General features: G+C 46.6%; 2 protein-coding genes across 3 annotated transcripts in view; one reads left to right on the top strand and one right to left on the bottom strand.

Annotated features, from left to right (window-relative positions):
• Window positions 1-811: 811 nt before the first annotated feature.
• Window positions 812-5,095, bottom strand: PIGW (phosphatidylinositol glycan anchor biosynthesis class W). 2 transcript variants are annotated; one of them, XM_055257057.2, is made up of 2 exons: window positions 5,021-5,095; window positions 812-3,024 (listed from the first exon to the last, which is right to left on the bottom strand). In XM_055257057.2, exon 2 carries the CDS (start codon window positions 3,014-3,016, stop codon window positions 1,502-1,504), a length of 1,515 nt encoding a protein of 504 aa, XP_055113032.1. In that variant the 5' UTR covers window positions 3,017-3,024; window positions 5,021-5,095; the 3' UTR covers window positions 812-1,501. The 2 variants fall into 2 exon arrangements, with proteins under 2 accessions (XP_055113032.1, XP_055113031.1); XM_055257056.2 differs by lacking the exon at window positions 5,021-5,095 and adding an exon at window positions 4,497-4,642.
• MYO19 (myosin XIX) overlaps window positions 5,047-26,211 on the top strand; it is a 37,400-nt gene continuing 16,235 nt past the window's right edge. The window contains 11 exon segments of the mRNA XM_063628609.1: window positions 5,047-5,310; window positions 5,977-6,128; window positions 7,700-7,854; window positions 12,376-12,514; window positions 12,878-13,026; window positions 15,228-15,341; window positions 22,471-22,603; window positions 23,251-23,320; window positions 23,885-23,987; window positions 24,709-24,805; window positions 24,930-25,006. Coding sequence (XP_063484679.1) covers window positions 7,843-7,854; window positions 12,376-12,514; window positions 12,878-13,026; window positions 15,228-15,341; window positions 22,471-22,603; window positions 23,251-23,320; window positions 23,885-23,987; window positions 24,709-24,805; window positions 24,930-25,006 — 894 coding nt within the window. The 5' untranslated portion in view covers window positions 5,047-5,310; window positions 5,977-6,128; window positions 7,700-7,842.

The following is a 26,211-nucleotide window of genomic DNA, read 5'->3' as shown; positions in this document are numbered from 1 at the left end:
ATGTGGCCCCTGCCTGCCTCTCCGGCTTTCTGCCCATGCTCTTCCTTTTTCTGTGTTCAGCCTTCTTTCAATTCCATTATGTGCTTGGTGCCCTCCCAACGTAGGACTTCTGCTGAGGGAGTCATCCATCTATAATGTTCTCTGCCATTTGCCCCCCAACACCCAGACACATAAGACTTTATAACTCCTCATCCTACTAATCAGCTCTAGCTCAAAAACATCTGTGGGGAAAACTTGACGCCTTACTAGGTCAGTTCTTGATTTGACACTCTTGACAACCTATGCTTTTTCTTCATAACTTAGCATTTCACAATAGATGTTTAATGTCTATTTCCTCCACTAGATTGCAAGCTCTGAGGTATCAGGAAATTTGTGCTGTGCTTCTTCAATCCCTAGTATAGGGTAGGCTAAAAGATGAATTAATCCCAAAGCAAAACTTTGTCTTGTAATTATTATGTGTATAAATGTATATAATACAACATCCAATTCAGTCTTTTTTTTTGTAGACAGGGCCTCACTATATTTCCCAGGATGGTCTTGAACTCCTGGGCCCAAGTGATCCTCCCACCTCAGCCTCCCAAAGTGCTAGGATTACAGGCATGAGTCACCATGCCCGGTCTTCTGTCTGTTCTTTGGTGCATTTAACTGTCTGACTTCATAGTATATAAGTAATTATTTTATTTTTAAAATTTTTCTTTTTTTATCCACCCATCTGCACACTGGAGTATTTGATTTTAAACACTTGCTTCTTAGTCCTAGGTTTTATTCAAAAATTTAAATTGAGCAATAAACAAATATTGACAATCCACAGTTCACACTGAAATGTCAACATAAACATTTCATTTTATATTTATTGTAAAAGCAATATACAATAAAAATACAGAATAGCACAAGGTTACATTAAGATGGAAAGTAAAAATCTTCCTCCCCCTACCCCAACAGTCTTTCAATGTCATAACTATAAGGTTTCTTTAAAATACTACTTAATACATTCTAACAAGTCACAAGGCTTTGTTTCTTCTTGGTTTTGTTGTTGAAATACATTAAAATATTAAGCATTGGCGCAGTGTGGTGGCTCACACCCATAATCCCAGCACTTTGGGAGGCCAAGGTGGGTGTATCACTTGAGTTCAGGAGTTTGAAACCAGCCTGGCCAATATGGCAAAACCCTATCTCTACTAAAAATACAAAAATTAGCTGGGCATGGTGGTACACGCCTACAGTGCCAGCTACTCAGGAGACTGAGGCAGGAGAATTGCTTGAACCTGGGAGGTGGAGGTTGCAGTGAGCTGAGATGGCACCACTACACTCCAGCCTGGGCAACAGACGGAAACTCTGTCTCAAAAAAAAAAAAAAAAAATTAAGCATCACTACTGTTTAGAGGACTGAAACTATTTTATAATAAAATATGGTTAACACTGTTGCCAAAAGCACAATTTCTTTACAATTAATATTCCTCATTAAATATTGCCCAAATACTTATATATCCTACCCCTGCTGATCACCAAAATTGTATAGTCTTATCTTGCAAATATAGTACATATACAATTAAACAGTTGTAAAACATATAGAGATTGACCACAAATAAGGCCCACAAGGTACTGCTGTGTAATGTATCTACCATCAGGTTGATCAGGCCAGTTGTTATATTTGACAGCAAGAAAAATACTAACTGTTTTCTGTTTAGAGCTGCGATTAAACAAAGACTGGGTTCCATTCTTTCAGCTTCAGGGACTAGAGATTCTGAATGCTTTTTAGTTGTAACAGGTGACTGGATAAGTTTCCAAGAACATGGTACTAGAGCTCCTTTAATTAGAAATTTGGCAAAACTCAAAATTATATCACCCAGTAATAAACTACTAAGAAGGATCAGGCTAGAAGCAACTATCCAAATACAAAAGGCTAAATTTGCCATTCTTCGAGATACTGCTTCTACATTTACTTGAACTACGTAAAGAGATATGAAGAGGCTAATAGCTGCCAGTAAAAGAAAACAGGCTACTTTTATCAAGTCTTTGATATGTGATCGGTTCTTATGCACATATAACCCTGTTTGCACACCAGCCATGTGTATTGCCACATACCCCAGGGTAGAGATTATTCCTTCGCGGTTGGCGTTTAATATACCAACCCGTGTGCCACTACCATCAGTGCCATATAATATTAACCTCTTCAGTGAGGTAAAGTCAAGGGCTAGCTGGTATAGTACAGTAATGCTGAGGGCAATAATCCAAGACTTATTTAGGGGAAAAATAATCAAAAGCAGTGGTGTTATCAATTTCACAACTATTATGGTAAAGAAAAAGTTCCAGTGAACTCCATACTCAGTTAAATGTTCCTGATAGCCTATTGATTTTATAATGGCTAATCGTCCGATTCCTAGGAAGACTAGTGGCCAAACAGAGTACAACGAGTTTGTAAAGTAATGCAATTTGGACCCTTCCATATATTTTCTCCTCCTGACCTCTAGACAAACCATTGCAGACCCAAAAACAAAGCCACCTACTCCAAAATCCATTGCTCCTGTCCCATAGAGCTCAGTTTTGGCAAATCTTCTGGGAAAAAGTGGGAAGTCCACAGCCAAAATAGCAATAGCAGTAAATGCACTGGTAATTACACGGAAACAGGAGATGGCTGGAATGTATTCTGATTCTAGACTGATGTTCAAGAATTTTTCAAGGATTTTTAGGAAAGGCAGTCTGGCATAGCAGGTCCTCCTTCGGTATATTTGATACAACAGCCCTGCCCCAAAGATAATTACACCGAGGAGCTCAAGGAAGATAAATGAAGCCCAAATGGTCAAAGTGGCTACCATGGGAACTATTAGGACAACAAAGTCAACGAAGAATCTAGTTTTCCAGGTATGTGAAAAAGAACACAAGTACTGTGAGAAAATGATCAGCAACCCTCTGCACAGGATACAGAATGCAGGAAAGCACAATCCCTGGGTGATTTCCAGCACGGTGGTTCCATTGAGGTTACTGACAAAAGCTTCCTTCATCTGCTTTTGAGACATTTTTCTTCCTGTGAAAGAGCAAAAGAATGGATTTGTGAAAAGCAATATTCTTGTGTAATTAGCATACCTGGCTTAATTTTACTCTTATTACTAGATTTCAGAGCAGAACTTTGGGGCCCTAATGAGTTCATCTAGGATTTGTGATTCCCCTTCCAAGGATTGTGGGAAGAAGCTTAACACTAATGTGTTCAGATAGAAATATCATACTAATAGTATGAAATTATTGGTTACAAAGCTTCAGCTATTCCCTATACAAGACAGACTCACAAAGAAAGTGAATTTGGGGCCGGGCACAGTGGCTCACACCTGTAATCCTAGCACTTTGGGAGGCCGAGGTGGGAGGATCACCTGAGGTCAGGAGTTCGAGACCAGCCTGGTCAACATGGTGAAACCCCGTCTCTACTAAAAATACAAAAATTAGCCAGGCGTGATGGCACCCGCCTGTAATCCCAGCTACTTGAGAGGCTGAAGCAGGAGAATCGCTTGAATGGGGGAAGCGGAGGTTGGAGTGAGCCATTGCACTCCAGCCTGGGCCACAGAGTGAGACTCCATCTCAAAAAAAAAAAAAAAGAAAAAGCAAAGGAAAAGAAAGCGATTTTGGGATACAAACTGTGAGAATGGCATCATAGGCAGATGGGAATTTCTATTATGGAGCACAGTACGTATCATGAAGATTCTTTGGTGAAAATTGAATAGACTTTACTAATGACTTTAAAGCAAATTCAAAGGCTAGGGGCCAAGTACATTTTGAAGTTGGGGGCCTTGGTTCCAATTCAGAGCCTCTCCAAACCTGCTGCCTCGGTACAAAACGTGACCCCTGCAGTGATTTCTGGATCCCCAGGCTGCTCCTTTCCTCATTTACAGACAGCTATGTTTTCAGGTTAGGATAGAAGTAGGTACAATGGGAGCGTTAAGAATGGATCTATAGCACATACTAGTGTTAGTTGCTCTTTTATTAAGGGTTGTAAAACAACTCTGAATGCCACACATCATTGAAAAACGGCATACTGGAAGAACACGTTTGTTGGTCAAACATGAACCTAGAGTTTCTCAGTGTACCATGAGCTGAATAAGTGAATGCATGCATGCATTATGGCCTGTCTGGAATCTGTGACAGTACCTCACAGTAACCAACTCAAATCAGTTGCCCATTAAAAATAAAAGTCCTAGCCAAGAGAAGTGGCTCATGCCTGCAATCCTAGCGCTTTGGGAGGAGAAAGGATCGCTTAAGGCCAGGAGTGAAAAAAAAAAAGAGAGAAATTAAAAATCAGCTGAGCGCGCCTGTAATCCCAGCCACTCGCCAGGCTGAGGCGGCAGGATCGCTTGAGGCCGGAGGTTGAAGGCAGCAGTGAGCCGAGATCGCGCCACTGCACTCCTACCTGGGCGACAAAGCGAGACTCCGTCTCTTAAAAAATAAACATAAAAATAAAAAGTCTTTTTCCTAACAGACACCCGACCTGGCCGCGCCCTGCCCGTATACCTCACGTGCTCCAAATGGTGCCGGTGCCCCCAGCAGTCTACGTGGGCAGGGCCGCCGGACTCCCGCTGCACCCGCCAAACCACGCGGGAACCAGCCGCTTCCGCCTCCCGCGCGGCACTTCCGGCCGACGCGGGCAGGTGGCACTTCCCAGTCGGCCGATTCCGCGCGTCTCCGCCCATCATGGCGCTCGTCCCCGTGTCCCTTGGGCTACCCACTCCTGTCTTTATGTCCTTTGGGCTGGTGCAGGCCAGATATTCTAGGGTTGCAGCTCTGAGACGAGCGCCTGGAGAGGAAACGGCGCGCCACGCACCTCACACAGGCCCTCAGACCTCACGGCGAGGCCCTATCAGGGTAATGGGTCCGCCGGACCCGCACAAGACTCCGCCGTGGCGACCTCTACTCAAAGACCCCCAGCCCTGGGGGCGCCCGAAGGCCCAGGAAACCGTGCGTCTGCGCTTCTTCCCCAGGACGTGGGAAGCTGCCGCTTTACCCTCATTTTACCCCAGGGTCGCAAAACATCTCACCGTAGATGGAGCCCGCAAGCCAGACCCGGCGTCCCGGCCAAGCCACGTGCGCCCCGTGCCGCGAATGCGCGCCCCGCCCCGGGGGAGGAGCCGGCCGACCCCCGGCCATTTAGCCAGTGCCGCAGCCGAAGGGGTGCGGTTCGGCGGTCCCAGGTTCCTCTCTTCACTGCTCGCTCCTGCTCCTCCTCTTTTCTCCCCTGCCCGTGTTCTTCCCGCCGCCTGACCTGGCCCGCTGCTTTCCAGTCTGGCCGGGCGGGGTCTTAAGCACGGCGGCTCGGGCCGTGGGACTGGTGAGTGTCAACCCGAGCCCATATCTGAAGCCCTTTAGACACGGAAGGGGCTTGGGAGGCCAGTTTGCCCCGCAGCGCTGAGGAAGAAGGAGGCGTCTCCACCTCCCCTTCCAAAGCGCCGTTTCCCTCCTTTTTCCCTTTTCCTTTTGACCCTCTTGTGTCTCACGAGGGGTAGCCCAGCTCTTGGCTCTTGCTTGAAACAGAAGCCTTTCTTGATCACTCTCCACCTTTCCACCTGGCCGGCAGGGGGGCGGCCTGGGTGAGGAGAGGGTCCTTGCTCCACTCTTCGCCCAGCTCAGGACCCCGGGAGGGGGCGGCTGGTCGCGGGAGGTGTCAGGGCAGCTGCGCCCTTGGCTGGGGTCACGTCCACCTTCCTGGGAAGGACATACTCTCCCCGTGCCAGGTGCTTCCGGAACGGCATCCCAGCCCTGGGTTTGCGGCACGACGCCCGCCGGGACCAGGAGTCCCCGGTTCCCGCTGGAAACCTGGGGGCGGAGCCAGCTGGACTCATGAGACCCTTACCCAGCGCTTCTCAGCGTCTGCCCTCCCACTGTCCTCCATGCCCAGAAAGAAACTGAGTCTGAGAGGGGGGGACTGGTGATCAGGTTGCCACTTGCCTTGATTCGGTGTTCCATTTACTCATTACCGTCTCCCTTCTGCCCACAGTGGTCACACCCTTTCCAGAAATTCTTGGCTGGTAACCGCGAAACCGACTGGAGCAGGAGCTGGGAGAACTGGAGAAAACTGCTCTAGTCTCACTGGACTCCAGCTGGAAGCTGATGCTGCATCGTAATAACATTTGCAGAGCGCTCTCACAGGTATCAGCCCCTTTAACGCTTCATTTAGCCCTGTGAGATCTGGATGTTATCACTCCGTTTTGTAAACGAGGAAACAGAGTGAGGCTTAGTTCTTGGGTTCTGTGCCAGGGGCCTTGGGTTTTGGATTCAAACCCCAAACCTGTTGTGCTGCCCCTCTGGACCTATTGCTTGAGATGAGTTCCCAGTTGAAAGAGCTTTGTTTTCTGGAGCCCTCTGCATGGCTGTCCCTTGGATGGGGTACAGTCAGTGTCCAGGGTCAGGATCTTCTAGGGCTGTAGCACCACACCTTTCGTGGTCCAGCACAGTCCTGATGCCTGTTTCTGCCTAAATTGTCCTTTTTCTAGCTTCTATGGAAGTCCCTATTCCTGGGTTCTTTTTTTGAGACGGAGTCTTGCTCTGTCGCCCAGGCTGGAGTGCAGTGGCGCGATCTCGGCTCACTGCAAGCTCCGCCTCCTGGGTTCACGCCATTCTCCTGCCTCAGCCTCTCCGAGTAGCTGGGACTACAGGCGCCCGCCACCACGCCCGGCTAATTTTTTTTGTATTTTTAGTAGAGACGGGGTTTCACCGTGGTCTCGATCTCCTGACCTCGTGATCCGCCCGCCTCGGCCTCCCAAAGTGCTGGGATTATAAGCGTGAGCCACCGTGCCCGGCTATTCCTGGGTTCTTTAAAGACTTGATGTATTCAGAGCCTCAAGAAAGTCTCCACCAGGGTTAATCCATTGCAGGCACGCCTCACCCTCAGCCTCATCTCTCCTTGCTAGGGGTGGTACCAAGGCCTAGAAAATTCCAAGTCTGAGGGTCACTTAACCATTCTTCAAAGATTGGCTTAAGCCCAACCTCACAACACCCCACCTCCTAGGTGGATTCAGCTCCCTGAAATCCTCACCTTCTTGAAGTTGACACTGGACTGTTCACCTGATTAGTGCTCCCAAATGGATCATCAACCCTTATTCGTAGTGCTAACAGTGTTTATCCTCTGAGGGAATACTCAGATTCGTACTTTGTGTGGTGCTGTCAAACCATGACCTCATTGACCTTCACAACCACTCCTTATGAGGCAGATTTAACTGTCCCCATTTTCAAGGTAAGAAATTGAGGTAGGTGATGTGCCTGACCCAGGATCACACACCCAGTGAGTGGTTGAACTATGATATAAACTGCCACACCACACTTTTCCTGGAGCAGCAAGAGATGACTCCAGCGTCTCTTCCCCACCAACGACTGGCTACACTGAAATAGGATATTTCTGTCTAGTGTAGAGGATAGGGCATAAGGCTTCTCTGTCTCCCCAGTGTCTTATTCCTCCTACATGGCACACTGACCCAGAGGGTTTGCAGCCCCACCCCAACCCAAACGCTAACCCTGTAATAAAACTGGCCCAGGGAGCCTCTGAGGCTCTTGTAAGAGTTTTCCTGTCTCCTAATTGGCAAGGGAAAGGACAGGCCCACTCTCTGCCCAGGCCTGCCTTGCATCTCATTTTGGTTGCTTCTGCTAGGTGGGAAGGAGTGAGTGAGTCACCCCAGAAAAGCCCTCACCTGTGTGTGGTCCTTGTCTTCTCTCTCATGCCACAGGCTCTGGAGCGACTCATCTGAGATTCCTCCAGAACTGAGCCCTTTGTTGGAACCATACCCCAGCCCATGGTTCCATGACTAGGTGGATAGTACTCCTTGTACCTCCTGCAACCCGGAACCCTGACTGACCACTTTGAAGGAGGATGCTCCAGCAGGTAAAACCTCGACCTTAGATAACCCAGGCCCTCAAGCACCTGCAGCATCTTTTGCTAGCTCTAACCTGGAAGGAAGGGAAAGCCCCCTTAAAGGTCTTTCTTTTCTCTCCTCAAATTGTCTCTCCAGTGCCTTTTACTCATCATCAAGAAACTCTTCCTGATAGCCTAATTTGAATCTGTCTTGTGGTTTTTAGCTCCTTTCTTTGGGATAGGTAAGGTGGGATGGGTAAGGGAATCCTTAGGGCACTTTGGGCATTCTGCAGAAGAAGCCCTGAGAGATGTCCCTGCCACCTGAATTGTTGAGTCATAGTAGAAGCCTGGGGCTTCCAAGAGGATGTGTTCCTTGAAGCTAAGCCTTAAAGAACAAGAAAGAATTAGCCACTTGGAGAAGGAAAATAAGCACTCCAGGCAAAGAGGTCAGCCTGTGCAGAAATGTAGGAGACTATGAGGAAATATAGAAGGATTCTAATGAGTGGATCATGGGTTACATGATCCCCATGTCTCTGCCTCTCTGAAAAGGCTACTGTTGCCCCAGGCCTGTAGGATTCCAAATCACGCTTTACAGTGGAGCTCTATCTCATACCCATATCATCCTTCATATGTAGCTCTTGGTCCTGAGAGAGTGCCAGTACTTATTTGCTGACTTTTTATTTTACCAAGTGTTGCCAGGTACTGGGCTGAGGCAGATGTTGAGGGTGGTGCTTGCCCTCAAGGAGCTCAGAGTCTAGTGGAGTCTTGGGTAGGTAAGTGCCTGAACTCAGCAAGGTAGCAGCCAGGTGTGGGGCCTGCCAGCTTTAAAGGAGCCATAGTAGACACCGCAGCTTGACCTTCCAGCCATATGGCTCCTGGAACAGGTTTGAAGGTAAGAAGTGGGCAAAACAGTTGACTGCTCTGGGCTTTTTTTTTTTTTTTTTTTTTTTTTTTGAGATGGAGTCTTGCTCTATCACCCAGGCTGGAATGCAGTGGCGCGATCTTGGCTCACTGCAAGCTCTGCCTCCCAGGTTCATGCCATTCTCCTGCCTCAGCCTCCCGAGTGGCTGGGACTACAGGCACCCGCCACCATGCCCGGCTAGTTGTTTTGTATTTTTTTAGTAGAGACGGGGTTTCACCATGTTGGCCAGGATGGTCTCGATCTCCTGACCTCGTGATCCACCTGCCTCGGCCGCCCAAAGTGCTGGGATTACAGGCGTGAGCCACCGCGCCCGGCCTGCTCTGGGCTTTTTTATTGCTTATTTTTAACTTTTTTTTTCTCTTATTAAAAAAAAAGTATATCAATACAATGGAATAAAGCAAGTTACACAAAAATATAATACTTTTCAATATTTTTGAACTATGTATTTGGGAAAAAAACGTATGATATTCTCTAAAATACTGGTTATTTCTGGGTAGTATGATTATGGATTTTTATGCTCCTTTTGCTTATCTCTATTTTCCTTTTTTTTTTTTGAGACGGAGTCTCACTCTCACCCAGGCTGGATTGTAGTGGCGTGATCTTGGCTCACTGCAACCTCCACCTCCCAGGTTCATGCCATTCTCCTGCCTCAGCCTCCCAAGTAGTTGGGACTACAGGCGCCAGCCACCACGCCTGGCTAATATTTTGTATTTTTTAGTAGAGATGGGGTTTCACCATGTTAGCCAGGATGGTCTTGATCTCCTGACCTCGTGATCCACCCACCTCGGCCTCCCAAAGTGCTGGGACTACAGGTGTGAGCCACCGCAGCTGGCCTCCAGTTTTTTTAAAATAATTTTTATTTATTTATTTATTTTTATTTTAGAGATGGAGTCTCACTCTGTTGACAAGGCTGGTCTCAAACTCCTGACCTCAGGTGATCCGTCTGCCTTGGCCTCCCAAAGTGCTTTTACAGGCGTGAGCCACAGCACCCAGCCGTGAGACCCTGTCTCTTAAGTAAATAAATAAATAAATAAGGCCAGGCACGGTGGCTCATGCATGTAATCCCAATACTTTGGGAGGTCGAGGCAGGCAGATGACATGAGGCCAGGAGTTCGAGACCAGTCTGGCCAACATGGCAAAACCCCATTTCTACTAAAAATACAAAAATTAGCCAGGTATGGTGGTGCATGCCTGTGATCCCAGTTACTTGGGTGGCTGAGGCATGAGAATCACTTGAACCTGGGAGACAGAGGTTGCAGTGAGCCGAGATTGTGCCACTGCACTCCAGCCTGGGCGATAGAACGAGACTCCATCTCAAAAAAAAAAAAAAATACAAAAGCCACTTGTAGAAGAAGAATAGCTAACCCTTTTTGGCAGATTCCAGATGGCCTTTCTAAATCCTTCATGTGTTTATGTGCTTGTGAGTATCTGTGAGGTAGGTACCATTATCCCATTTTACGGAAAAGAACTTTAAAAAATTTTTTAGAGACAGGGTCTCACTTTGTCGCCCAGTGCAGTGATATCACCATAGCTCACTGCAGCCTCAACCTCCTGGGCTGAAGCAATCGTCCTGCCTCTAGAATAGCTGGGGTTACAGGCACATACCATAACGCCCAGCTAATTTTTAAATATTTTTTATAGAGACAGGGTCACCTTGGCCTCCCTAAGTGCTGGGATTACAGGCTTGAGCCACTATGGCCAGCTGGAAATTTTTCTATTTTTATTTTTTACTTTAGAGACAAGGTGTTGCTCTGTTGGCCAGGCTGGAGTGCAGTGGTACGATCATAACTCATTGCAGCCTCGAACTTTTAGGCCCAAGTGGTTCTTCTACCTCAGCCTCCCAAGTAGCTGGGATTACAGGGACCAGATGAGGAGAATTCAGGCACAAAGAGATTAAGAAATTAACATAAGAGTATATAACTGTAAGAGGTAGAATCAGGATTCAAAGCCAGACAACTAACTTTCAAGTCCAGGTACTTCATCACTATACTCAGATGCCTCTCTGGTTGGATCAGAACTCTTCATAAATTGTGTCTGTGTTTGTGAGTGGTTTGTGTGGTGGTGTTTCTTTTTTTCCCTTCATAAAAGCAGAGGGATATGCATAGATATAGCTGTGCTCTGACCTCAGCAGTTACTCTGGAGGCCAAGAGCCTACCTTGTGCATTATAGTGGGCCCAAAGTTCAGAGAACAGGCAACGGTTTTGGAAGAAATGCATTACTGGGCCTCTTGGAGGAAACTTGCCACCATGGCTTATTTCTATGAGAGGTTTGAAATTTTAGGCTCACCATTCTTATTGGAAATTCACCTGTTGTATCACAGACCTCTTCCTTCAAAAGCACGTTTCAGCAAGATACCTGTCTTCAACCCCCACTCTATATTTCCTGCATCCCCAAAGGAGACAGTAGGAGAAATGGGACCACGGGAGGAAGTGGAGGGATGATACATGTGGAAAGGGTTGACATCAAGGATGGGCAAAGGAAGATAGGGTGACTCATGCCTCTAGTCCCAATTACTTGGGAAGCTGAGGCAGAAGGATCACTTGAGCTCAGGAGTTGGAGGCTGCAGTGAGCTATGATCACGCCACTGCACTGCAGCCCGGTTAGCAGAGCAAGACTCCATCTCTTAAAAAAGAAAGGAAAAAAAAAAAAGATAGGCAAGGGAGAAGGAGAAAGGACCTGTTCCCTTGGTGCCTATTCTTGACCTCAGACAGCCTTCTGAGCCAGGCTTTCCCTCAAGCAGACTCCGGCCAAGGGAACCAATTCATTAGCCAGCCTAAATTTAAGCCACAAAAGGAAGGTGATGAAGACATGGGGCCACCTCTCTCGGAAGGTACAGCTGTTTTACATCAAAAGCTGAACTGTCTCTTCCCAAAAAGGCCTAACCCATGGTTCTTTTCCTCTGCAGTGTTCCTATAGCCTTATTTCTAATAAGGCTAGTAGCCTGGAAGTGCTACTTCCAAGTGGCCGGAGCTCTTGGCAGAAGAGATAGCATTTGTTGAGTACGTGCTGTATGCCAGGCACTGACTAAATGCTTTGTATATCTCTTGCTTTTCTTCCCAATAACCCTGTCAGTTAAGTTTATTTTCCTTTATTTATGAATAAAGAAACTGACTCAAAGAGGGTAACTTACCCAGGCTCACAGGGCTAGTAAGAGGCAGAACTGAAATTTGAACCCAACCAGACTATGCTACCAGAGTCTCCTTCTACTATACAGGTTCCCACCCTTCTGTAGCTGCCAGCTGTTCTGAGTACCAGCTGTCATGGCCTTCATGTTCTTTGGTTTTTTGGTTTTCTTTTTTTTTTTTTTTTTTTGAGACGGAGTCTTGCTCTGTTGCCCAGGCTGGAGTGCAGTAGCACAATCTCGGCTCACTGCAAGCTCCGCCTCCCAGGTTCACACCATTCTCCTGCCTCAGCCTTCCAGGTAGCTGGGACTACAGGCGCCCGCCACCACGCCCGGCTAATTTTTTGTGTTTTTTTTTAGTAGAGACGGGGTTTCACGGTTTCACCGTGTTAGCCAGGATGGTCTCGATCTCCTGACCTTGTGACCCACCCGCCTCGGCCTCCCAGCGTGCTGGGATTATAGGCGTGAGCCACTGCACCTGGCCTCACCTTCATGTTATCTCTTCCAGGTCAATGGCCACAATCCGGGGTCTGATGGCCAAGCCAGGGAGTACCTCAGAGAAGACCTGCAGGAGTTCCTGGGTGGGGAGGTCCTGCTGTACAAGCTGGATGACCTCACCAGAGTGAATCCTGTGACACTAGAGACAGGTATGGGCCTCCCATTCCTCAAGAGTACCATCTCCAGGAGGTTGGAGGTGTGAGGAGAGTAGTCAGCACAGCTTCTCTAGGTCAGACGGAGGTCGGCAGGACTCCTGATCTGGAGCCAGGTGGGCTGTCCAGACCTCCGCCCGAGGGAGCATGACAGCTGCACCTGGGCTCCCCAGGGCATGCTTTGCTTCAGATTTGGAGCTCGTCTTAATTAGATCTTGTATCTGTTCTTCAGGGAGCTGCTGGGATTTAATGATTCTTGGCTAATTGCAGAAAGAGGGCTGTTACTTAAGTAGATGTGTGTCTGTGTGTGGGGTTTGACTATATTTGAGCCCGAGTTCGCTAAAGGCATTTCTGCCTCAGTCCTGAGGTGCCTGCAGGCCCGGTACATGGCAGACACATTCTACACCAATGCTGGCTGCACCCTGGTAGCCTTGAACCCCTTCAAGCCTGTTCCTCAGCTCTACTCGCCCGAGCTAATGAGAGAGTACCATGCTGCGCCTCAGCCCCAGGTAAGGCTCTGCCGCTGCCTGTGGCCTCAGGGCTCCTCTACCTCCCGCTAAACCTCTTTGCAGTTACCTCTGTCCTTATTCATCTATTCACCAGCCATGTGGTCATTCAGAGTCTGCTAGTGTCATGGCCTGCTCAACAGGAGCTGGAAGAATTTTGAACTGTAAAGAACTGACTACAGGACAGAAGGTGCAAAGTGGTGAATAAATAAATATTTGTTTAACTGAGTTTGAAACCTAAAATAGAGACATAAGAGAAAGGATTTTTTTTTCTTGTTTGCGGTTTCATTAACAGGAAAGGATTTTTAAAGGTATTATATATTTGTGTATTTAGCAAACTACCTTTTTATTTTTTTTATTATTTATTTATTTATTTTGAGACGGAATTTCACTCTTATTGCCCAGGCTGGAGTGCAATGGTGTGATCTGGGCTCACTGCAACCTCCACCTCCTGAGTTCAAGCAATTCTCCTGCTTCAGCCTCCTGAGTAGCTGGGATTACATATGCCACCACACCTGGCTAATTTTGTATTTTTAGTAGAGATGGGGTTTCTCCATATTGGTCAGGCTGGTCTCGAACTCCTGACATAAGGTAATCCACCCACCTCGGCCTCCCAAAGTGCTAGAATTACAGGTGTGAGCCACCGCACCTGGCCCTATTTATTTTGAGACTGAGTCTGTCCCTGTCACCCAGGCTGGAGCGCAGTAGTGCGATCTTGACTCACTGCAACCTCCGCCTCCAGGGTTCAAGTGATTCTTGTGCCTCAGCCTCCCGAGTAGCTGGGACTACAGGTGCCCACCACCATGCCTGGCTAATTTTTGTATTTTTAGTAGAGATGGGGTTTCACCATGTTGGCCACGCTGGTCTCGAACTCCTGACCTCAAGTGATCCACCCGCCATAGCCTCCCAAAGTGCTGAGATTATAGACATGAGCCACTGAGTCCAGCAAAACTACCTTTTTAGAAAAGAATGAAATTATACACGATAAGGATTGCCCTGGAAAATTCAGCGTATATTTATCTCTACTGAGGAAAGTAACTTATTCTTTTACTGAGAAAATGATAAGTTATGGGGTGGGGTGGTGGAGGTACAGACAGATAATGAGCTTGTTGGTGTAAAAGTGCATGATGCATTTCAGGGAGAGGTGAGAGAAAACTTGCTGGCAGGAGAGAGGCCTTGGGGGCAAGAGGGAGTAGATGAGGGCAGGAAGACGAGAAAGCCAGGGTTGTTTGTAAAGAGTCTGAAGCACCATAGCAGGCAGAGAGAATCTGCAGAGCGTCTTCATCCAGGTAGAGGTGGAACTGGGAACAGAACCCACTAGACGAATAATTACTCTGGGAGTTGGATTCAAGAAGGTGAGGCAGGAGGCAGAGACAACAGTTGGAGGCTTTGTATCCCTCCAGGTGATAGGTGGCTGGGACAAGGGCAGGTGTAGAGAGGAGTGGCTCTGATGCCATATGGAACAGTTGCCTTCTGCCTCAGCAAGCTATGGGTAAGTGATCACTGCTGGCTGGGTTAGCTAGGCATTGTAGAGATGGCGTGGCCCTCCAGAAGTTCGTGCATGATGAGGTATCCAGTTGGAATCCAGGGGAAGTCTGTCCTGAGAGCTCTGTCTGCTGTCTGCCCTGCCTCCTGAAAAGTAAAAGCCAAGTCATAGTCCCCTGTGTTTCCTCAGCATCCAGCTTGATTGATGCCTAGTACATTGAAGACAGTTAATAGTTGTTGAAGAAAAGGAGAACAGTGGCTTTGGAATTTAAATCACGTGGATATACTTACTTGCTGAGTGGCCTTGAAAGGTTATTTAACTCCTCTGAACCTCACATTCCTCATCTATAAAATAGGATTATATTTCCAATTAGTGGACAGACTTCTTAGTATTTTCTAAGAACTTAGCAAATTGCAAATTATAGTAATATGAAGTAATAGGCAGAAGGATAAGACAAAGCAAGATAAGATGGGAGTATAAAGGGTTAATGTCATTAACTGGTCAAGGCTAGCACTGCTTCTAGGCTGAGAGAAGACGAGTAGGTAAAGCCAACATAGGGGTCCTAAAGTTGGGCCTAACACTGACATCCAGAAAATTTTTCTGGAGGAAGCGTCCCACCACTGCTATTGGCAGCCTCCCCATCTCAGCCATCATTGGCTCAGTCATCATTGAAAAACAGGTATTCCCTCACATGACTTTTCATTCCTTGATGTTCCAGAAACTGAAGCCCCATGTGTTCACTGTGGGTGAACAGACCTACAGGAATGTCAAGAGCCTGATTGAACCAGTCAACCAGTCTATTGTTGTCAGTGGAGAGAGTGGTGCTGGAAAGGTAGGAAGACGTCTTTCCCATCTTGTCAACTCACGACTGGCTGGGTGGACAGGGAGGCAGGGGTCATTCCTTGGCCTTCCTTGTGGAGTTGTTTGCTTCCTAATCATTCCCAGATAGGCTGGCTGAGGCTGGGGTTGGTGCACAATGGTGGGCTAGCACTGAGCTGGAAGTCAAGAGACAGGATTCCAGTCCAGGCTCTACTGCTAGCTCTGCCATCACCCTAGGTGAAAAAGGAATGAAGCTTCCTTTCTAAGCCTTATTTTCTCATTGAAAGTCTCTGGGGACAAAAGTCAGCTGCTGGGGATTCCAGCATAGTGGTTAAGAACACATCAGAAAAGTACTTAGCTTCTGCAAAGCTCTCAGTTCTTCCACTTGTAAAATGGAAGGGAAGGGAGGACCAACACCTGACTCACAGGACTTCTGTGAGAGTTAAATGAGTCACTGTACATATGGCACCTGGTGGCGTGCTTTGCATGTGGCAGTGCTCCTCCAAAGTAGTTGGGGTTCTTGTGGGAAAGAGTTTATTGGAGTAGACCACCTGAACCCTCTGGGTTGCCTATGGTGGCAAGGGCAGTATATTGGGCCAGGTGTTGGGGAGGACAGAAGCTCCTGGTATGGCCACGTGGCCTTCTGGGTAGCAAAACCACAACAGGTGAGACAGGATGTTGCATACAGATGAGTGGGGAGTTGCACAGCTGGTCAAAGGAGACTATTGGCCAAGGCCTTGCCACCTTCTTGACAAGCCTCACCCAGCTGCCTCGCCCTTTCCACAACACTTTTACCTTCATGAGGAACTCTTTGGACTATAAACTCCTCCTGCCTTCACTCACATATGAGAATTGCTGAACACTGAGAACTTGCCAGGTTCTAGGCTTCTGGCTGGGCACTGAGGGGTGGCAGGGGGAGGAACAGAGATGAAAAATGCAACATGTAGCTTTCAGGGAGCACTTAGTCTGCTGAGAGAGACAGACAAGAAAACAAAGACAGTAAGTTGCAGGGATGAGGGCTTGGATTTGGGTTAGGAGGGGATCTGTAGGAGCTATATCAAGGTGGCTAGTGAAGTGGCTTATGTCCAGCTTCTCAACGAAGCCTTGTCCCCAGAATTGCTCTGGGGAACTGAAGCTGAACCTGGCCCAAGACTCATCCAACCAGAGAGCTTGGTAACCCTTTATTGAGCAGCCACTATAGCCCTGGGCTGGGCCTGGTATATTTTCAAAAATTTATTTTTAATAAATAGTAATGTAGTTACATAGTTCAAAAAATCAAGCAATACTACAAGGCTTATAAAGAAAAACAGCAAACCTGCTCCTTATCTTTCAACCTTGTTCCCTCTCTCCAGATGCAGTTACTTGCACATCTTTTATCAGTTTATTTGGGTGTTTACATCTATATTTTTAAACTACTGCTTATATTATTACTGACTTTTTGGTTTTGGACCTTATCTGTTCACTTCCTACTTTGATGAGGATTTAACCCTTATTTCCCTGCCCTCAAAATACATACTCTGTATATAATTATTTCATAATTTCTAATTAAGTTAATAAGCAGTATTTACATGGTTATGGTCATGTGTATATTCACAGCAGAGCCATATAATATACTATATATTCTTGCATAATTTTTATTTTCCCTCTGTTTTCCCTGTTTAGTTTAATAGTGGTGTACAAAAACTAAACCAGAGAAAAAGTGGGGCAAGTGAAATAAATAATAAATAATTGCCCCATTTTTTCACTCGTTTAGTTTTTATATACCATTATTAACTCATTACCAGACTTGTCACCAAATCTGGAAAACATCTGTCAAACTGGCAAGCAAATCAGTTTCTTTCATTGGAGATACCCTTCCTAGAGCTCTCAGACCACATCTTTTCTTCCGTCTGGATTGGTGGCTACTGAGGGCTGCTGCCACACAACTGTTGCATGGAAGCTTCTTTGCCTCTGCACATCCCCAGATGCCCATCTGTCCTAGGATAAATCCCCCACGGCAGGAGCCCATAGCGTTCTCTTTATTTTGTTTTTGTTTTTTGTTTTTTTTGAGACAGGGTTTCTGTCGCCCAGGCTGGAGTGCAGTGGCACAATCTCAGCCCACTGCAACCTCTGCCTCCCCAGTTCTAATAATTCTCATGCCTCAGCCTCCCGAGTAGCTGGGATTACAGATGCATACCACCACACCCAGCTAAGTTTTTTTTTTTTTTTTTTTGAGACGGAGTCACTCCGTTGCCCAGGCTGGAGTGCAGTGGTGCGATCTCGGCTCACTACAACTTCTGCCCTCCGGGTTCACACCATTCTCCTGGGAGTAGCTGGGACTACAGGTGCCCGCCACCATGCCTGGCTAATTTTTTGTATTTTTAGTAGAGATGGGTTTCACCGTGGTCTTGATCTCCTGACCTCGTGCTCAAGAAGCTCAAAAAATACCAAGTAGAATGAATACAAAGAAAACACATTTAGGCACATTATGGTCAAAGTGCTGAAAACTAAATATAGGAAAAAAATCTTAAGGACCAGGTGCAGTAGTTCACGCCTGTAATCCCAGCACTTTGGGAGGCTGAGGCAGGTGGATCATTTGAGGTCAGGAGTTTGAGACCAGTCTGGGTAACATGGTGAAATCCCGTCTCTATTAAAAATACAAAAAATTAGCCAGGCATGGTGGTAGGTGCCTGAAATCCCAGCTGCTTGGGAGCTGAGGTGGGAGAATTGCTTGAACCCAGGAGGAGGAAGTTGTAGTGAGCCAAGATCATGACAGAGTGAAACTCTGTCTCAAAGAAAAGGCAAAAAAAAATCTTAAAGGAAGCCAGGAAAATAAATATTACATAAAAATGAACAAAAATAAGAATGACAATAGGAATCTTGACAAAAACTGCAAGCCCACAGATAAAAGTGACACCTTTAAAGTGCTGAAAGAAAAAAAATCTGTCAACTTAGAATTCTGTTAGCAGCAAAAATATTTTTCAACAATGAAAGTGAAATAAAGACTTTTTAAGACAAATAGAAGTTGAGGAAATTCATTGCCTGCAGACTTGCACTGCAAGAAGTGATAAATATTTTAGTCCAAAAGAATATGAAAAACAGATAAATATTTGGATCTACACAAAGGGGTAAGTTTCAGCATCACAGATGTAAAATCTTTTCTTTTTTTGTCTCTTTAGAAGATAATCACTATAAGGCAAAAATGGTAACAATGCTTATATGATAGAATGGAATCATTAAAATGCTGAATTTAATCAAAGACAATAAGAAAAAAGGGAACTAAGATCACGTGGAACAATTTAAAAAATAACAGATGGTAGATTTAAACCCAGTGACAATTACGATAAATGTAAGTGGTCTCCTCGCGGATAAGTTCAAACTAAATGGATGGAAAAAAATATAACATCCTAACACTCATAAAGGAAAGCTGAAGTGGCTACATTAATATGGAACAAATATTTTAGAACAAGCAATGTTGCTAAGGATAAGATGAGACATTTCATAATGATAAATGGGTGAATTCATCAAGAAAACAGGTCTGAACAGGTGTGTACCTAATTAGTTTCAAAATACATGAAGTAAAATCTGCTGTCATTGAAAGGAAAAATACATAAAATCAAAACTACATTTTGAGGCCAGGCACGGTGGTTCACACCTATAATCCTAGCACTTTGGGAGGCCAAGGCTGATGGATTGCTTAAGTTCAAGACAAGCCTGGGAAATGTGGGGAAAACCCATCTCTACAAAAAAATCCAAAAATTACCCAAGCATGGTGGCTTGTGCCTGTAGTCCCAGTTTACTCACACAGAGCAAGTAAGACTGTCTAAAAACAAAAAACAAAAAGATTAAAATGATACAACTACGTTCCTTGAGCTGAATAGAATTGAACTAGAAATAAATAACAAAGACTCCTAGAAAATCCTAAAACATTGGGAAATTAAACAACACACTTCTAAATATGCTATGGGTCAAAAACAAAATCACAATGATACTATAAAGAAAAAAATTATCTATCTATCAATCTATCTCACTATGCCTGGGTTTAAATCTACCATCTTATTTTTTAAATTGTTCCATGTGATCTTAGTTCCTTTTTTTATTTTTATTTTTATTTATTTTTATTTTTATTTTTTTTGAGACCAAGTCTCGCTCAGTCGCCCAGGCTGGAGTGCAGTGGCGTGATCTCCGCTCACTGCAAGCTCCGCCTCCCGGGTTCACGCCATTCTCCTGCCTCAGCCTCTCCGAGTAGCTGGGACTACAGGCGCCCGCCACCACACCTGGCTAATTTTTTTGTATTTTTAGTAGAGACGGGGTTTCACCGTGGTCTCGATCTCCTGACCTCGTGATCCGTCCACCTCGGCCTCCCAAAGTGCTGGGATTACAAGCGTGAGCCACCGCGCCCGGCCCATTCCTTTTTTTATTGCCTTTGATTAAATTCAGCATTTTAATGATGCCATGCTATCATATAAACATTGTTACCATTTTTGCCTTAGTGATTATCTTCTAAGGAGACATATATATGTGTGTGTGTGTATATATATATGTGTGTGTGTGTATATATATGTGTATGTGTGTGTATATATACATACATACGTATGTGTGTGTGTGTGTGTGTATATATATATATATATATATATATTTTTTTTTTTTTTTTTTTTTTTTTTTTTTTTCTGAGATCCTCTGGCCCAGGCTGGAGTGCAGTGGTGTGATCTCAGCTCATTGCAAACTCCACCTCCTGGGTTCAAGTGATTAATCTGCCTCAGCCTTCCGAGTAGCTGGGATTACAGGTGCATGCTACCACACCTGGCTAATTTTTGTATTTTTAGTAGAGACTATGTATTTTTAGTAGAGATGTTATAGTTTCACTGTGGTGGCCAAGCTGGTATCAAACTCCTGGCCTCAAGTGATCCACCTGCCTCAGCCTCCCAAATTGCTGGGATTACAGGCGTGAGCCACTCTGTCCAGCCTTGCTTGAAATTTCATTACCAAGTCGATACTAGAAAATATTTTGAACTAATGAATTGAAATGAAAGCACAACATCTTCATTACCTCTTTTTTTTTTTTTTTTTTTTGAGGCAGTTTCGCTATTGTTGCCCAGGCTGGAGTGCAACGGTGCAAGCTCAGCTCACTGCAAACTGTGCCTCCCGGGTTCAAGAGATTCTCCTGCCTCAGTCTCCCTAGTAGCTGGAATTACAGGTGGATACCATGACACCCAGATAATTTTTGTATTTTTAGTAGAGACAGGGTTTCATCATGTTGGTCAAGGCCGGTTTTGAATTGCTGAACTCAGGCAATCCACCCACCTCGGCCGCCCAAAGTGGTGGAATTACAGGCGTGAGCCACCGCACCTGGCCTCATTACCTTATTTAACCTTAATTACCTCCCAAAGATCCTTTCTCCAAATGCAGTCACATTGGGAGTGAGGGCTTCAAAATATGAATTTGAGGGGAACACAATTCAGTCTGTGGCATATCTTAAGAAGCTAGAGGGGAACAGAATAAACCCAAAGTATGCAGAAGAAGGGAAAAAGTGAAGATGAATAAAATAGAAAAAAAATTAATGAAATAAAAGACTTTTCTCTGAAAAGATGAATAAAATGATAACTCTCGCTGGGTGCAGTGGCTCACGCCTGTAATCCAGCACTTTGGGAGGCCAAGGTGGGTGGATCACCTGAGGTCAGGAGTTAGAGACCAGCCTGACCAACATGGTGAAAGCCTGTCTGTACTAAAAATAGAAAAATTAGCTGGGCATGGTGGTGAGCGCCTGTAGTCCCAGCTCCTCAGGAGGCTGAGGCAGGAGAATCACTTGAACCCTGGAGGTAGAGGTTGCAGTGAGCCGAGATCGTGCCACTGCACTCCAGCCTGGGTGACAGAGCAAGACTTCGCCTCAAAAGAAAACAAACAAAAAATGATAACTCTCCAGTCAGACATACAAAAAGAGAAAAAAGATGTAAATCACCAATATCAGGAATGAAAGAGTAGACATCAATATAGATCTTATAGATTAAGATAATATTTTTAATAACTTTATGCCAAGAAATTAGACACTTTAGATGAAATGGAGAAGTATTTTGAGAAACAAACTGCTGAAGATCACATAAGAAGAAAAAGAACCTGAATAGCCCCTGTTTCTGAAAGAAATTGAAGTCATAGTTAAAAGCCTTCCCACAGAGAAAGCTCTAGGCTCTAGTGGCTTCACTTGTGTATTCTACCAAACATTTAAGGAAGAAATGTTACCAGTTCTACATAAAGTCTTTCAGAAGATAGAAATATCTCTGATCCCAAAGAAAAATCTAAAAAATCTACAAAGTAAGTTGCCACCTTACTGCAGCTAAAAAGTTGTAGAGCGTTTAGTGAGGTGATAGGATACAAGGTCAATATGTAAAGACAGTGTGTTTCTATGTCCTAGCCACAAACAATTAGAAGTTAAAATGAAAGTATACCTTACTTCAGCTGATTGAGAACAAAAGAGTATGAATTTTAAAATTAGACTGCTTGGGGCCAGGTACGGTGGCTCACACCTGTAATCCCACTTTGGGAGGCCAAGGTGGGCAGATTACGAGGTCAGGAGCTTGAGACCAGCCTCGCCAACATGGTGAAACCCCGTCTCTACTAAAGATATAAAAAATTAGCCAGGCGTGGTGGTGCACACCTGTAATCCCAGCTACTCGGGAGGCTGAGGCAGGAGAATCGCTTGAACTGCAGTGAGCTGAGATTGTGCCATTGCACTCCAGCCTGGGAGGCAGGACGAGACTCCGTCTCAAAAAAAAAAAAATTAGACTGCTTGGGTATAAATTGGAGCCCTGTCATTGAGTAGATGCATGATTTTTAATAAATTTTTAAATTTCTGTGCTTTGGTTTTATTGTTTTATGAACAATTGTATAATCACACCTTTGCAGAGTTTGCAAAAAAACATACACAGAAAGCCTCAATAGCTCAGTGTCTGCCACAGAGCTGGGAGAAACAGATGTTATTACCCCCATTTTACAAACACAGGTAGAGGAAGTGCCTTGCCTGAGGCCAGGGTTGAATTCTGCCTTCACCCATTTTGTCAGCAACACACTGGTGGAGAAGAGAGCTCTGGTGGGCACTGTTCTCTCAGGCAGGCTCGGAAGTGGGTGGGAACATAGATACAGCTCCCACAGGGCTGTTTCTGCCACAGACATGGACGTCTCGCTGCCTAATGAAGTTCTATGCTGTGGTGGCCGCCTCACCTGCATCTTGGGAGAGCCATAAGATTGCAGAAAGGATAGAACAGAGGATCCTGAACTCCAACCCTGTCATGGAAGCTTTTGGTGAGCTTGGGCTCCTTTGCACAGTATCTGAGTCCCATTCCCTCTGGGATTTTCCACCTTCCAGGGAGAGGGGCAGTGCTTTGAGACCCTCTCTTGGGAGGGGTTGGAGGATGAGTATATCCTTCACTGCGTCTCCCTGGTACTCCTTAGCATCATTCTAACAGAGGTAATGTCGTTCAGTCCTCTTCCTCACTCCAGCCTAGGCACACGTAACAGTCGTGCTGGAGAAGATCTGGTGGCTTAGCTCGTCCAAATTCTGTCTTTCCAGTTTCCTGATGGTTCAATGAAGGGCACTTGTTAAGGGATACAAGGTGATTAGTGTTTGTGTTGGCACTGGAACCCAGATGTGACTTCCTGTCTGAAGTCAGTAGTGACAGCTGATTGTTTTTGACCTTTCCCTTCAAAGAAAGGTCCCTGACTGCCTAGGCTTGCTCATTCCAATTTCTTGCCAGAAAGTTGTTCTAACTCCCCTGAATCCCACTTGCTAAAGCGTGAGGGCCCATTTTCTAGTCCTGTCCCCTATGACATGAAAACCAACAAAGGGACCTTTAGGTGACTTGAGCACAGGAACAGGACCTCCAGAGACCTTGGCTTATGAGGACTCTGCAAACCCAGGGGAGTGAAGTAAACATAGGTGTGATCTGTAGGGAATGCGTGTACGCTGAGGAATAACAACAGCAGTCGCTTTGGGAAGTTCATCCAGCTCCAGCTGAACAGGTAATAGCTGCTGTCGCCCTGGCTAGTGGGAGGACGGGATTGGAGAGGTTAAAAGTGGCTGGGGCAGTATCTGGCCTGGGCCACCCCTATGGGGAAAAACCCTCCTCCTCCTGGTGCATGCCCTTTACCTCAGGTGTGAGCTCTGAGGGTGATCTTTGCACCTGGAGAACTATAGCTGCTCTCGCCTTGGGGAACCCTGGGGCAGTGCGCTTATTCAGGCCTGGGTTCCTCCTGGCTTCTACTCTTGCTCAGGGACTTCTAGCTAAATTGCCACCTCTTTGGACCATATCCCTGAGCTTGAAGCTGGGACTTTGACTCCTGTCTTGGGGTAGAGCAAAATGATGTGCAGAGGCCTTGGCCCTGCCCACCTGAGCTAGATGCAGGGGAATATTGCAGGACACCCAAGGACATTCTGAGTGGTCCCCACCCCTCAATGCCCATTGGCTAAGTGGAAGAGCTTGGTGGGGAGTTGCCAGGTGGCAGGCAATCTGGCACACCCAAATTGCCAGACATGGCTATGGAATGAATGGGCAACTAACGGGCTCTGGCCTGTGTGTGCCCCAGGGCTCAGCAAATGACTGGAGCCGCAGTCCAGACCTACCTCCTGGAGAAAACTCGAGTGGCCTGCCAGGCTTCCAGTGAGAGGAACTTCCACATCTTCTATCAGGTTTGTGCCAAATGGGGCCCACAGCCCCCCAGATGTGGGACAGGGATGGGTCCCTGTTTTTCAACCCCCCACCCGCTAGAATGCTCCATGCCTGGCTCCTTCACCTAGCTTTTGATGGAGCCACCACTTTCTTCTGCAGACTTTACATGCAACACTTCTGCCTCACACTGTGCCTTGGCTCCCAGCACAGTTGTGGCCTGGGGGTATGTTTTACCTCCTCCATCAGACCAGAAGGTCCTTGAGGCTGGGACTGTATCTCTAGGGTGGAAGCCGTGTCACTCTTATCATTCTAAGGGCTCTCCTAGAATGGCATCTGTCTCTAACAGAATAAGGGCTTCCCTAGAGTTGTGCATTTTCCTTCGGACTGGGAGTCCCCCAAGGCATGGATAGGACGTCTCCCTTTCTCTCAGAATCGGAGCATCCTTAGGTGATGGGTATGCCTCCCACGTCAAGATGACGGGCTCCCTGGGCAGGAGTTGTCCTTTTTTCACCAGACTGCAGGTTTCCCTAGAGCAAGGTTCTTTTGCATCAGGTTGGAGACGTCCAGGGCTATGTTTACGGCATCTTTTGCCCCTGTACCTGCCCTGGACTCTCGGAAGGGACTTCTGAGCCTTGTGATGTTGCTATCATCTCTCACTCCTCTCATCCCAACCCCATGCCTATGCAGGCCTGGGCTTTTCTCAAACCCCCTACCCAGCCTCCCACCTACCCTTCTCCACAGATTTGCAAAGGAGCCAGTGAGGATGAGAGGCTCCAGTGGCACCTCCCTGAGGGAGCTGCCTTTTCCTGGCTGCCCAACCCAGAGAGGAGCTTAGAAGGTAAGGGGAGCCCCATCCAGCACCTTGCGCTGACCCAGCGTCACCCACCCACTCTGTACAGAGCCTGCCTCCCTCGCATCTTGTTACTGCTGACCTCTGCCCCTGAACTTGGATTCTTTTTCAGAGGATTGTTTTGAGGTGACCAGAGAGGCCATGCTCCATTTGGGCATTGACACGCCTACCCAGAACAACATCTTTAAGGTCAGAAGAAAAGCCATGCCACTTATGTTTGGCAGAGATGATGGGCAGCCCCTTTCATAGAGCCTTTCCCTGGACTTGGAGTTGGTCTTTCCCTGAGGATCTAGGACTTTGGGCCCCTCTGTGCTACCTCCAAGGAATCAGCCACCTCTCTGTTCTGCTGAGGCTGGAGACCAGGTGATGGGGTGGACGGGGCATAAGGAACAGTGATGCATACACAGTGCTAGAGTACAGAATGCAGTAAGTGATTCATGGGGGCAGAGAGCAAGGTACGGCATGATCAGAAGAGAGAACTAGTGCTACCGCCGTGCTTGTCTAGTACATTAAAACTTACAAGTCATGTTCACACCTCTCTGCTCACTTAGTTTTTTAAATAGTCCTCTGTGTGTGTTTATTTCCCTTTATGCCTGAGAAAACCAGAGAGGTAAAGTGACGTGCCCAAGGTCAGATACCACTAAGTGGTGATACAGAGTACCAGACATAATAATTCCAAATTCCTTGCCGGGCGCGGTGGCTCACGCTTGTAATCCCAGCACTTTGGGAGGCCGAGGCGGGCGGATCACGAGGTCAGGAGATCGAGACCACGGTGAAACCCCGTCTCTGCTAAAAATACAAAAAAATTAGCCGGGCGTGGTGGCAGGCGCCTGTAGTCCCAGCTACTCGGAGAGGCTGAGGCAGGAGAATGGCGTGAACCCGGGAGGCGGAGCTTGCAGTGAGCCGAGATTGCGCCACTGCACTCCAGCCTGGGTGACAGAGCGAGACTCCGTCTCAAAAAAAAAAAAAAAAAAAATAATAATAATAATAATTCCAAATTCCTACTCTCTCTGTCTTCCCCCAACCCCGTGCCCCGTCGTCCTCTGGAACATGAGACTGCCCCAGGTGAGCTGGGCTTCTCCCAGTCACACTAGGGTGGCCTCCCTTCTGTCCTTGCTGACAGTGCTGACTGCCTCCCCTCATCTTCCTCACCCTCTAGAGCAGCAGGAGGGGATAGATAGGATGGCCTGGCAGTCGAGACAGGGAGGCCACTTCAGGGAGGTAGCAATGCAGTGGAAAGTGACCCTCACCTCCAGATGGCGGCTTTTCAGACACTGCCAGGCAAGAACTTGACAGAAGGACAGCACCTGGGGACAAGGCCCAGGATAAGTAGACAACACTGGGAGTCGGGGCAGGAGTGCTTTGGGGGTGGCATGACCCTCTGCCACAGCCCT

This window comes from Symphalangus syndactylus, chromosome 20, assembly GCF_028878055.3.
Source record: "Symphalangus syndactylus isolate Jambi chromosome 20, NHGRI_mSymSyn1-v2.1_pri, whole genome shotgun sequence".
Classification (NCBI taxonomy): domain Eukaryota; kingdom Metazoa; phylum Chordata; class Mammalia; order Primates; family Hylobatidae; genus Symphalangus; species Symphalangus syndactylus.
Note: the sequence above shows the minus strand (reverse complement) of the source record. Positions and strands in the feature narration are given on the sequence as shown.

Coding starts and splice junctions, on each gene's coding strand:
- PIGW (XM_055257057.2), bottom strand. CDS start 3,016: ATGTCTCAAAAGCAGATGAAGGAAGCTTTTGTCAGTAACCTCAATGGA.